General features: G+C 35.6%; 1 protein-coding gene across 5 annotated transcripts in view; it reads left to right on the top strand.

Moving 5' to 3' along the window:
* Positions 1-14168, top strand: part of TFPI (tissue factor pathway inhibitor) — a 118341-nt gene that overhangs the window by 82420 nt on the left and 21753 nt on the right. For all 5 annotated transcript variants that reach the window (XM_072612604.1, XM_072612607.1, XM_072612605.1 and 2 more), the window contains one exon: positions 9834-9872. In XM_072612604.1, coding sequence (XP_072468705.1) covers positions 9834-9872 — 39 coding nt within the window. The remainder of the gene's footprint in view (positions 1-9833; positions 9873-14168) is intronic.

Genomic DNA, 14168 nt, shown 5'->3' with positions numbered 1-14168 from the left:
AGTTAGAAGGCATGATTTGGAATAAGATTCATCAAAGGAGACAGAGAAGAAACAGTCAGGTAGGTAAGATGAGAATCAGGATAGAGTGGTGTGCAAAAAATCTAGAGAGAAGAGAGTTTCAAGAAGGAAGAGAGGGAGAGGGAGAAGAAGAGGGAAAGGAAGAGGGAGAGAGAAAGATCAACAGTGCCAAAACTACAGAGAGGTCAAAGGGAATGAAAACTGAGAAAAAGTCATGGGATTTGACAATTAAGAGATCATTAATAATTTTCAAGAGAGCAGTTACAGTGGAATGATAAGGTCAGAAGCTAGATCATAAGGAGTTAAGAAAAGAGTGGGGGAAAAATGTAGAAGCACCTATGCTATATGGCCTTTTCAAAGAATTTAGCAACAAAGGGCAGAAGAGATATAGAATGAAAGGGATGGAAGGATCAAATGAGAGGGTTTTTTTGTTTGTTTGTTTGTTTGTTTTTAGGATGGGGAGCCGTGGGTATGTTTGTAGGAAGTAAACAGAGAGAGATTTAAAATAAGCAAGTTTAGATGACAAAGGGAACTATCTATTGGAGGAGGCAGGATGGAATAGGATCACTTAAACAGGTTTAAGATTAGCCTTATTAAGTAGTATGGCCACTTCATCATATGAGACAGGAATAAAGGAGAAGAAAGTAGGAGAAGGCACCTGAATGAAAGGAGATGAGAAAAAGGGAAGAAGAGAGAGTTCATGGTGAATATCCTCATTTTGTTATGTATAAGGCAAGATTCTTATCTGAGAGAGTGGGGTGATGGGGAGCCATGGGAGTTTTGAGGAGGGATAAAAATATTTGAGAGTCACTATGAAGAGTGGGCTAATGAGTTGATAAGAGATATATGGTAGCATCGATAAGAGACATAAGGTAGCATTGCTTAGCAGCAGTGAGGGTCAGTTGAGGTTATGTAACATGAAATGTAATAGACCTAGTCAGAATTGTTGTATAATTTTTTCCATCTTCATTCTGTGTATAAGTGATCCAAGGCTGAGACTTGGCTGATTATTATTATCCGTGATAAAGCAGCTAAATTAAATATTCAAGAGATAAAGACCATGTAGAGTGAAATTGGTTCACCAAAGGGTCAAGATAGGGAAAGGAGGAGAGAGTGATTAGTATAAGGAACATGTCCTGGACAAAAGTGAAGGCTCAGGATCACAGGGCAACAGATAAGGGTTTTCTAAGGAAGACCAAGGAAGAGATGAAGAACCAATACATTATGGTCAGGTAAGGGGATTTCAGAATTCATGAAGACAGAGGTGGTACATTTCTGATAATGGCAAGGTTAATGACATACCACCTTTGTCAGTCGTAGAAGCTGAATAGAGATGCAGCTCATGAGAAGTGGGCAGCTTGAAGAATTGTGTGGTTAGAATATTTGAGGGAGAGTCAGTATGTATGTTGAAATTCCCTAATATGAGGGCCAGATTTGGGGAGGAGAAAAATTTGTAACCTAGGTATCAAACTCAACAGAGCAATGAAAGGGGAGTGATTTGGAGGTCTGTAGAAAACAGCAGTACTTTTATTGGGTGTGAGATATAAATAGCATAAATGTCAAAGGAAGAGAGGAGACCGAGTAATTGAGAAAGGGGGAGAAAGTGGAAGTTACAATGGGAAGTAGGAGTATCCAACATCCCCTCCTCAACCAGTGAGTTAAAGAGCATTAGTGAAGGCACAGCCAGCACTGGAAAGGGTGGCCAGGGAGGCTGTGTCTTCAGGGAGGAGCCAACTTTTGGTAAAAGCTAGTAGAAGGAAGATGATGGAGCACAGGCAGCAACCCAGTTGGACCCTCCCAATATTCCCCTCTAAACAACTTTAGATCAACCCCTCAGATCCAATTTTGGAGTGGCAGAGCCAATAAGAGGTCAGAGTGAGATATTTTTCCAGCCTAAAACAATTTAGGATATTAGCAGAAAAAATCTGAGATGCTGGTGGGGGGGACGGGCCGAGGAGGGGGTGACCCAGAGCATAGTGCTGCAACACCAGTGGCTTCAATAGCCATGGCAGCAACAGCAACTTCAAGAACTCTTGACCCAGAGATGGCAAGAAGGGCCAGAGAAGTAGGCATAGCAGATATTATATGTCCACATTACATATAGAACTGTGCTTGTGGTCCCCAGTAGACAGAAATATTGTAGGTGTCTGGCTGTTGCACTCAAGTGGAAGTCTCCCAGTACTTTTCCCTGACTGATCCCTCTGGGCAACATACTGTGAACTTGTAAGTGAAGGGGCCAGACTTTGATTGACAAAATAACCCTTCCCCTCCTAAGGGCTTGTGGGAAGGGGGAATTGAGAGGCCTGTAGAAATGGGATCCCAGGAATAACAGAGAAGTAGTGTAAACCTTTTATAATCAGGAGATGAAAGCTGTACAAGTAGATTGTCAGCCAGGACTGTAAACCAAGGCTGTGAGCACAAGACATGGGGAGATAGATATTATATTAAACTTCTCTTCATCTTAAATATTTCCTCTCCTACTCCTTCCACTTACTAGCTTTTATTTAAAACATAAAATTTTTACTTATTTATTTTCCAACATTATTTCTTTTTAAAGTTTGAGTTCCAAACTTTCTTCTTCCCCAACCCACTGAGAAGGCAAGCAAGGGGATATCAGTCATACATGTGAAATTATATACAACCTATTTCCATATTAGAGAGAGAGACAGACAGACAGACAGATAGATAGACAGACAGACACAGACACAGAGACAGAGGCTTCCCGGGAGTCAAGATGGCAAAGTAAGCAGGAAATCACCCGAACTCTCCCAAATTTACCTCCAAGAACTATAAATTTGTACTTCCAAATGAATTCTGGAAAGGCAAAACCAACAAAAAGATGAGTTGAAACAATTTTCTAGTCCAAGACAACTTGAAAAGTCAGCACAGTTCAGAGCAGACAGTGTCCTCCCAAGCTAGCAGCAGACATTGCCTCAGCAAGCCAGTGGGAGGCACTGAGTCCCAATCTAGGTTCAGTGACTGATGTGACAATAAATGTGGCACTAGGTCCCCTGCAAATCCAGCACAACAGCAGGCAAGAGGCCAGGTACCTCCTCATCCTCAGCTCAGTTCAGGTGAAAGGTCTGACCCCTTGCAGACCCTGAACAACATCAGTCTAACAGCTAGGGCTTGTAGACCCTGGCACAATAACCTTGGAACAGTGCCTCCCAACCCTAAGAGAAGAGCTCCATTTAATTTTTTTATTTTACACTTAATACAAAATAAGAAAAGAAAAAAAAAATCACTATGTATGCAACAGACCACAAGAGGGGATTCAATATAAAACAACAAATTGCCATTGCAAGAATACTTCTATAGTAAATACTGCATCTTGTTTTCAAAGATTCCCAGATTTTCTTTGCTTCTTTGTTTTTTTTTATTTTCTGCTTTGTACTTTTTATTTTATTTTTCCTCTCCCTAACACTCACCCTAAAGAAGGCTAAAATTAAGCACAGGTACCTGTATAGATATCTATAAACATATATACAAATGCACTCATACATATAACATGTAAAACCATACTATGGCTATTTCCTCTTATCATTTGTTTCTCTAAAGGTGGATAGCATGCTCCTTTATATGTCCAAGTCTTTCCATGTTTTCTTCTAAATCAACCAGTTCATCATTTCCTGCACCACACAATATTTCAACCCAATCATATCCTACATGAGAGATTATCTATTTTCTGCATTCCTTCTGTCTCTTGGCTACATAAGTTTTATTTATAAAAGAAAAATTTAATTTGTTATAATCTGAATCATCAGGTTTACACTTTAATAACGCTCTAACCTTATAATATAGTTTAAAGTCTGATACTGCTAAACCTACTTCTTTTGAATCCTTTTTTTTCTCCACTGGTTTCTTTGAGGTTTCTGATCTTTTGTTCTTCCAAATGAACTTTATTATTTTTTTCTAACTCAATAAAATAATTTTAGCAATTTAATTGGGATAACATTGAATAAATACATTGGATAAAATTTTCATTTTAAAAATTATATTGGCCCTACCAACCAATGAACAACAAATAGGACTTCAATTATTTAGATCTGAGTTTATTTGTATAAAATATATTTTATGTATATGTTCATATAGTTCTAGTGTTTGTTTCAGCAGGCATATGCTCAGGTATTTTATACTTTCTCATTATTTTAAATTGTCTAAAACCATATTGAATAATATTGCTGACGCAGAGTGCTGTTTTTCTATTTTTTACTTTTGATTAAATTTATTTTAACTTTAACTTTGTCTGAGATGATCTTTATCCCTGTTTTTTTAACATACTGAATTCTACTTCTGACTTTTATTTTATCTTTGTGTGTATCTTTAATTTTTATAGTGTTTCCTGACAGCAACATATTATTGAATTCAAAATTTTAATCTGCTCTCCATTTTTATTTTATAGCTAACTTCATCTCATTCACATTCTAAACTACAATTATTTGTGTGTTATCCTCCTTCCTACTTTTCCTTATTATCCTCACCTCATTTACCCTATTCCTCCTTACTTCTTTACTTCTATCCAATACTTTGGCCTCCTATTCCTTAACCTACCTACTCCCCTAAAATTCCATCTCTAATCCTCTCCCCCTACCCCATCCCCTTGTCTTCTCATTTCTTTCTGAATTTATAAGGCTTTTATACATACACATACACACATACATATATGCGTATATATGTATATATGCATATATATGTGTGTATAGATATACATATATATCTATACACAGATACCCATACACACATGTGTGTATAATGTTGTTCCCTTTTTAACCTATTCCCAGATGAGACTAAGATTTCAGCACTACCCATCCTCCCCCCACTACCTTTTTTTGTTTCAATTTCTCCTTTTATTCTTCATTTGCGTGAGATAATTATTCCTTTTTATCTCTTCCTACAAAGTTTTATTTTTTTAGAATCACCCCCATCATACTCAGCTCAGCCCACACCTTTCTTTCACACTATCCAAATAATTATGACAATCATAAAAGTATTGCCAATATTTTCACGTATACAAAGTAAATAATTTGACCTTTTTGGGTCTCTTATAATCATTCTTTAATGTTTACTTTATATTTCTCCTATATGTTATATGTTGAATTTTCCCTTAAGTTCTAAGGTTTTTGTCACAAAAATTGAAAGTCTTTGAGTTTGTTAACAATCTTTTTTTTTTTTTCCATTCAGAATTATACTTAATTGGCCAAGTTATCCTACGTGGTAACCCAAGGTCTTTTGGTCTGTGGAATACAGTATTCTAAGACCTTTGGTCCATCAATGTAGTAGCTGCTAGGTCTTGTGTAATCCTTATAGTAGCTCCATGATATTCCTGTTGCTTCCAATGCTTTCTCCTTTACCTGGGAGCTTTGAAACTTGGCTATTATATCCCTGTGAGTTTTACTCTTGGTATTGCTTTCAGGTGGTGATCAGTGGATTTTTACCATTTCTACCATGCCTTGTTCTACAATTTCAGGTTTATTTTTCTTAAAAATTTCTTGTAATATTGTATTGTTATTCTTTTTTATCATGATTTTCAGGTAGTCTGATTATTCTTATTTCTCTTTGATCTGTTCTCCAGCTCAGTTGTTTTTCTGATGAGACGTTTCATTTTTTTTCTATTTTTTCATTCTTTTGATTTTGTTTTATGATTTCTTAGTGTCTTAGAATGCCATTAGCTTCCCTTTGTCCAGTTCTAATTTTCAAGGAATTCTTTTCTTCCTTAAATTTTTGATTCTCTATTTCTAGTTGCTTGGGATTCTTTTCATAATGTTCTTGATTTTCTTGTGTTGCTCTTATTTTTTTTCCTAATTTTTCCTCAATCTCTCTTATTTGACTTCTAAAGTCCTTTATAAATTCTTCCAAGAACTCTTTTTGTGCATGACATTTCTCATTGAGAAAGGAGTGGTTTTTTTAGTTCCATTATCTTCCTCTGAATATGAACCCAGATCTTCTCTGTCCTCATAGTAATTATGAATGGTTGGGTTCTTTCTCCTCTGATCATTCACATTTATTTATTTGTTTGTTTGTTTGTTTGTTCGTTCATTCATTCATTCATTTGTTTGTTTATTTACCTATTTATCTATCTATCCATTCATTAATTTATTTCTTTTTTTGCAACTATTTGTATAATAGGTTGTAGTCCCAAGGTATGGAGAATGATGCCCCAAGCCTCAGGTCCTTCTTAGTTTTATTTTCTGAGATCTATCTTAGGACCCAAACTTGGGCTCCCCTCTCTACTCCTAAGGCACAGCTAGAGCCCCCAACCACACTGTCCCACAAATGATTTTGCTCCCTGCAGTCCCTTGTGTGGCTGCAAACTATAGCTGTCCTCTCTGCTTTCCTGTAAGTGCCCACAGACAATAGGGTCCCCACCCCAGGCTTCTGTACTCATCAGGTATGTGCTAGCTCTTTCTTCCTGCAGCCACAACCTGGGATGGGTCTGCTCAGCATAGCTGTGCTTGGTGTCCTTCTAGATTGGAAGGTCCTTCTGTCTTTTCCTACTTGGCGATTAGACAATCACACTATCTGTGAGATGAAAGTTTCTAAATCTGAGGCTGCCTCTCAGGGCTTGTAGTTTGTTGATTCTGCAGAGTCAAACTGGAGGTGTCAAACTGCCGAGTCAAATTCAGGCCAAACCTTCTCCTTTTGAGGTTGGGTCTTTCCTGGTGTCTTCTCAGATTGTTTTAGGAGGACACCTGCTTTATCCCAGGTTTATTTCTGCTACGCTGAGGTGATATTCTATCTTTTTTTGTGGAGGAAATTTGGAGAGTTGAAAGTTTTGTGACCTACTCCCCCATCTTCCCAGAATTCTCTCTCAGAGCTCAACTTTGAAAGTAATGTAATAGGCTAAAAAAGATGAGAAAAACAAAAACAGAACCAGACCATATGAAGTTATTGTGGTCCCAGGAAAATCAACATACTTGTGGGTCTGTTAATGTATTTATTGGTCTTTTCTCAGGCAGTACAATACAAGCATTATAAATCTATGTCACAGAAAATAGAATGTTTTTTTTCAATCTTGGAAGATCTGGAATTGTTGCAGGGAGTAGACATATATGAAGATTAAAAACTAGGGTTGAAACAGGTGGATATTTTTGAGTGAGGAGACAACAGGGATGATCAGAATTCAGTGCTCTGTTTTCCTTTGTTTTGACACTTGTCCTATCCAGAGCAGCTCTTTTTTTCTGTCATCTTGGCTTTCCCTCTCCCAATCTTTAATTCAACTTTGGAAATTTGGGGGAAGTAGCAAGATAAGATTATTTAATGTCACATAATTTTAGCAATATTGTCATAAGATCATATCAATTAATTAATTGAGCATTTATTAAACACTTACTATGTGCAAAGCAAGGGACCAAGGGTATAATGGCTCAAAAAAGTAATTACTTTTTAAATTACTAAGCCCTTACTCTTAGTAAACTCTCATTCTAATGGAAGAGACAACATATACGGGAAAGTTAAAGCTACAAGTCCCCCACGGTCCTTAGCACATACCAGCAAAGCAGAGTTTAATATATCTTCTTTAATGTCACTTAGTTTAATGTTATTTGATGTCATGATAAAAATCATATTAGTTTTTCATGTTGAACCATTTGACAGAGCAAGAATTTTTCTTTTGGTTGGCTCTTCAATTGACATAGCTGCAGTACCTGCAGAAACAGTTGGGACGAATTTTTATGGTTTATGGCTACTGGAAGCATTGTGATTTCAAAGCATCTTGGGTTCAGGACACTGAACTGTCTCCATCTGATTCTGAGGGGGAATGGTAGTCAAGGTGACAGCGGGGGGTTTAACTTGTCAGGTATATGCTGTTTCCCATCTTTCAGAGCACTCTGCTGCTTCAGTTAGGCTGGCCTGCCCTCTGTGTGGCACCATTAGCAGTCGATGGGATGGTGCCCTGCCTTTTTTTTCTACAGGAGTTGCTTTCTTGGATGATAGCTAGAAGTATGGACTAGAAGGTATGATGCAATTCCCAGGACTTTTATGCTTATCAGATTACGGGTGTCATTGACATTAGTCAGCTGTTGCTGAAAGTGATGAGAAAAGTGAACTCCTTTATAATGATTTCTCCTTTCAGTGATGGCTATGGGGTTAGGATGGAAACAAATCTGGTAGTTTGGTGGATGTTGATAATTCCCAAGACTCTTAGATTCAGGTTATCTTCATCAGAGTCTGAAGGGAAATGGTAGTACAGACGGTGTTTATGGTCAAAGTGGTAATGATGGCCTGACTTGCCTGGCACAGGATGTTTCCTGCCTTTCCTATTGTTTCAACTAGACTGACTTGCCATTGCTGCTATGTTATTCCTTTCAAACTACATATATGAAAAGCATTGAATGTTGAAATTATAATCAGAGAGTCAGTAGGAGGAATAATGACTTAACAGTTAACAGATAGGAGGCAACTCTTTAGAATTATTTCTTGTTTAAACACATTTGGGGATTTGAAACCTCATACACATATTGAATTCTTGATCAAATATATTATGTTTCAGAAAAAAACATATTTCTAAAACTATAACCTTTTGTTTCAAATCTTATGTATTTTGAATGAATATTTAAATACGAAACTCTTTTCAGTGCTTTAGTCAGTATATTATTTTATCACCAGATTGGCTTAAACTGTATAGCTTGTTTACAGTTTATTCATATCCTTAAACAACTTTCACTTAGTAAAGTTAAACAAAATTGATAAAGGCAGACTGCAATATTGGAGAGTATGTTGGGTTTTTCTTCAGAAACATCTAAGATCCAATCCCACTGCTAACACTTACTAGCATACAGAACAAGTCACTTTCAAGGACTTCTCCCTTTTTCTTTCTTTAGAAAAAAACAATAATTTTTGTATTGTTTCAACAAATGCTTTTCTCTACAAAACAAATTATTAAAGAAGCATGTCAATTGATGATTCCCAACACTTCTTTGAGGAAGTCATTAGCATATTTTACTAACATTTTGAATCTCAAATCCTATTTTTCCAGGTATAAATAAGTTCTAAAGGAGAGCAAATTATATACTGATTCTTCTAAAAATAATTCTACTTATAAGAGTTCTTAAACTTTTAAATATATATTCACACATATATTACATATATACACACACATACATGTGTGTATATATATATGATAACTAAGTGTAATTGGCTTTCTTTGTGATCATATTTACTTTATTTTACCAATTTAAAATTATTCTGATAAGAGGGAATACAGGCTTCATCAGATCCAGAACAAGGTCCAGAACAAGAACCCCTACACGATTGAGAGGATAAAGGCTCCATTTATTTTTAAAATTCAATCTTATGTAGAGAGATGGCAGTATATCCTATACAGGAGCAAAAGGACAAAGCAAGCCTCACAGTTCTATATAGCAGGATGGAAGAGTCATTTAGTCTAGAATCCAAGAATTAGGTCCCAGTGTCAGCTTTATCCATAACCAGTTGAGTGAATTTTGGTGAGTCATTTAATCTTTATGACATAACAATTGGATACCTGAAAATCAAGTTGTATCAGACATTTCTCTTCCAATTCTAAGATTCTTGGTTTGTGTATAACTATTGGAGTGTATTCTACTTTAGTTCTGTGCCCTTGGGCAGTCACTTTCATCTCTTTAATCACAAGTTATCTCTCAGCATTTATTTCCCACTTTCCTTTTTGAAAAATGGCTCTGTCTACCTTATTAGACTGTGCATGAGGATAAAATGAGAGGACAAATTTGAAACATAAACAATAAACTAACCTACGAATGTAAGGTTTTAAATTATTTAAAATTAATAGTAACGTATTTGTATTAAGTCATAATTTGTACATTTGCTTTATTTTGTAGAATATCCACGGAAGACTGCAATAACAAAATTTCTACAAGGTAAATTAACTTTCCTGACCTTTCTGAATTTCCCTTAAAAATTGAAAAGCTAATTGTTATTCTAAGTGGCATTTGACCTTGAAATGGGAGCAGAAACTCTAAATTTAAATAATTACAAGTCATTTGATTATAAACTAAAAAAATAAAATAAAGGTCTAGAAGAGATCTGGCTTCAAATTCTGCCTCAAGTACGTATAAGTTGTTTTTATTATTGTTCAGTCAAGTTTGATTCTCTGTGATACCATGTAGGGTTTTCTCGACAACGATTCTGAAACTGCCATTTCCTTCTTCAACTCATTTTACAGATGAGGAAGTGAAGCAAAAAGAATTAAGTAACATATCTGAGATCAGATCCAAACTCTTCTGAGTTTGAAATGAGTCTTCCTGATTCCTAGCTCAGTGCTCCATCCACTGCTACCTAGTTGACCCAGGTATATGGCATTGAACAAAACAGAATATGTCTAAGCCTAAGTTTTCTCATCTGTAAAACTAGGATACTAATCATGCCTTTCATAGTTTGTTCCATAGAGTTAGTAGTTGGAATTAAAATCATTTATGTAAAGAACTTTGTAAATCTTCAAGCACCATATAAATGCTGACTATTGCCCACCCATACCAGATAAACTCCAACGTCTCACTATTATCTCTAGGACCAAATATAAAGCATACAGTTTGAAGGTGATCTTTAAAACTTCTTCCTCCCTTTATTATTTTCTTCCATCTTACTCACCTCTAAATATTCTGCAATTGGTGACACTGGGATCCTTGCTATACATCTAACATGTCACTTCTCCCAACTCCAGTTATCTTCTGTACCTGTTTCTCCTCCCTGGAAATATCTCACTCCATTTCTCCGATTCCTGGCTTCCTTAGTTTCCTTTTAAAAAGGTTTAAAAGCCAGAAGATGTTACCCTTCACCTTGGGGGATAGCAGATGCTGTTACCATTGATCAAACTATGGGACATGATCAGACTTGCACTTTAGGAAGATCTTGTTGACAGCCAAGGGCAGTTTGGACTGAAATGGGGAAGAGACTAGAGGCTGAAAGGCCATCCAATAGACTACTGCAGTAGTCTAGCATGAGGCAATCAGGAGCTACACCAGGGTGGTGGCAGCATTAAGAGAGAGAAGAGGGCACTTAGGAGATGTGGCGATTTATTGGACATGAGAGGGATAGGAGGGTGGCAAAAGTCACTAACTGAGGATGACAGCTAATTTGTGAGCCTCAGTGACACAGGATGGTGATACCCTCAATGATAATAGCTAAATGAGTTCCAACTGTCCCTAGATATAAACAAAATACAGAAAAAATACTACTAATAATGGGGAAATAAGGAAAAGAAGAGATTGGACTGGGAAAAAATAGTTCAATTTGGGACATTATCTATGAGAAGGGATAGAGTTAGATGGCAGAGTAGAGAGACCATGCCAGCTGAAATCTCCCAACATTTACCTTCAAACAACTTTAAAATAATGCATCAAATCAAATTCTGGAACAGCACAATCTGCAAAAGTCTGGATGAATTTTTTTTCAGTCCAAGATTACTTAGGAGGTCAGAAGAAGAGGTCTATGACTCTGAGTTGGGTACTGGCCTGAAGAACAGTGCAGCAGCAACACCATGTCTAATCCTTGGAGGCTGCAGCAGCAACAGTTCATGGAACCCTTAGCACTAAGAGATGGTAAAAAGATTGGACTCTTGGTTGCCACTTAGCAACTCATTACTTAGTTCCAGATGGCATTTTCAAGGCACAAAGGAATGCTTTCAGAAGCAAGGGAGAAGGGACCCTAGTCCCAGTTCCAGGGTGAAGAGAGTAGAGGCTCTAGTCCCTGATAGCAGTTTCAGAGCAGAAGTCTTGCTAGCACTTGTGGTCCAAGAAAACAGGGCCCTTATTGGGTAAGGACCAGAATGAAGATAAGGAGAACAATGATCACCAGATCATACCACCTTGAAAACACCAACAACTTACCCTCAGAACTTGCTGTGAAAACAGCAGGGCAAAAAATCATGATACTGGAGAGAGTTCCTCTTCTGTTTCCCAATTCTACCACAAAGTTCAAAGTAAAGAAACAGGCTAAGAAAAGAGGAAAAGGAGTTGGGATTACAGCCAAAAATAATCTACCCAGAAAAATTGAATATAATCTTTCAGGGGGGAAAATGGACACCATGAAATAAAATTTTTAAAGCATTCCTGATTAAAATAATCCAATAATATGCTATTTAAGGGAAACATACTTGAAAAAGAAAGATATATATGGTCTTAAAATAAAAGGCTGAAGCAGAATCTATTATACTTCAGATAAAGTAAAATTGCCAGGGTTAGAAATCACAAATTTCAAACAAAGCCAAAGTAAAAATAAATCAAATTAAAAGAGATTGTTAGGGAAACTGCATTTTGCTAAAAAGCACCATAGATGATGAAGTTATCTATGTTAAACATATATGCACAAAATGGCCTAGAATCCACATTCTTAAAGGAAAAATTAAATGAGATATAGGAAGAAATAGAGAGTAAAACTACTAGTTATTGTTGCAACATATCCCTCTTAGAACTAGATAACTCTAACCATAAATTTAGATATGATAGATCTCTGGAGAAAAATGAATGGAAATAGAAAGGAATATACCTATTTCTCAGCTGTATATGACATGTTCACAAAAAGTGACCATGTATTAAGACTTAAAAATCTCACAAAGAAATGCAGAAAATACAGAAAAGCACTCTTTTCTGACCATAATGCAATAAAAAATTCATCAAAATGCTTTAAGAGAGAATAAAATTAATTAGAAACTAAAAAATCTAATCTTAAAGAATGAGTAGGTCAAAAACAAATCATAGAAACAATTAAAATTTTATTAAAGAGAATAACAACAGAGTCAAAGAAAAATTTGTCAAATTCAGTCAAAACAGTACTTAGGAGAGAATTTATATCTAAATATGCACATCAGTAAAAGAACAAAATACAACATCAATTAAGTGAGGATGAACCAAAAAAAAAAAAAACTAGAAAAAAGAACAAATTTAAATCTCCTTATTAAAAAGTAACTAATTATGAAAATCAAAAGAGAGATTAATTAAACTGATAGCACAAAACATGATTGGGCTAATAACCTATAAACTAGCCACTACTTTTATAAGAAAATAAAATAAAAATATAAACCATTGCTTAATTTGATTTTTAAAAATAAAACCAAATTGCCAGTATCAAAAATAAGAGTGCACCACCATTGAAGATAAAGTAATCATTAGGAGATACTTTGCCCAATTATACACCAACAAAACTAATAACCTAAGTAAAATAAATGAAATTCATCATAATATGCATTGTACATATTAATAGAAGAGGAACTAGAACACTTAAATAATCATAACATAAAAATTTCCAGGAAGAGATGAATTTAAAAGTGAATTCTACCACATATTTAAGAAACAATTTATTCCAAGAATCATGTAAGTTATTTGAAAAAAATAGGTAAAAAAAGAATGATAATAAATTCCTCATATAAAACAATTATAACTTTGATACATAAAATAGGGACAAAAAAAACAGAGGAACAAAATGGTATATCAATTTTTCCCAAGAATACTGATGGAGAAGTTCTAAATTGAATACTAGGAAGTTGACTACAGCAATATGCCACAAAGATCAAACATTATGATGATGTAAGATCTGTACCAGCAATGCAGGGCTGGCTCAATATTAGGAAAACTATAAGTATAATTGACCATATCAATTATGAAAACAAAAGACTCATATGATCATATTAATAGAAGCAGAAAATGCTTTTTCACAAAATAAAGCATGAATTCCTACTAAAATCATTAAAAACATAGAAATAAATGGAACTTTTTAACAAGTAGTTGTCTATTTATACCATGAGCAATCTTTATGTGTAACTGAGATAAATTAGAAAACTTCCCAATAAGATCAGGGGTGAAACAAACACGTCCATTGTTACCACTATCATTTAGTATTATACTACAAATGCTATCATATAGCAATAATTTTTTAAAAAAAAGGAAATTGAAGGAATTGGTTGGATGGTGTTGATTGGTTGTCCTTGGTTCTGGAAGAGGACCAAAATGACATCACAAAAAAGTCAAGTTTCAATGTGTCCAATTGTGGCTGATCAGACCAATACAAGCTCAGAATTCTCTACCCCAGTCTGGGCACAGATAGTCCGTGTGAACATTTAGGGAGGATACTTCAAATTTGCACATTCTACATTTCCTTTATGCTGTCTCAATTCTGCTTTGCTCATGGAACACAGCACCCTTTCTGATGTGGGCATGCCA

Source organism: Notamacropus eugenii, chromosome 5, assembly GCF_028372415.1.
Source record: "Notamacropus eugenii isolate mMacEug1 chromosome 5, mMacEug1.pri_v2, whole genome shotgun sequence".
Taxonomy (NCBI): Eukaryota; Metazoa; Chordata; class Mammalia; order Diprotodontia; family Macropodidae; genus Notamacropus; species Notamacropus eugenii.
Note: the sequence above shows the minus strand (reverse complement) of the source record. Positions and strands in the feature narration are given on the sequence as shown.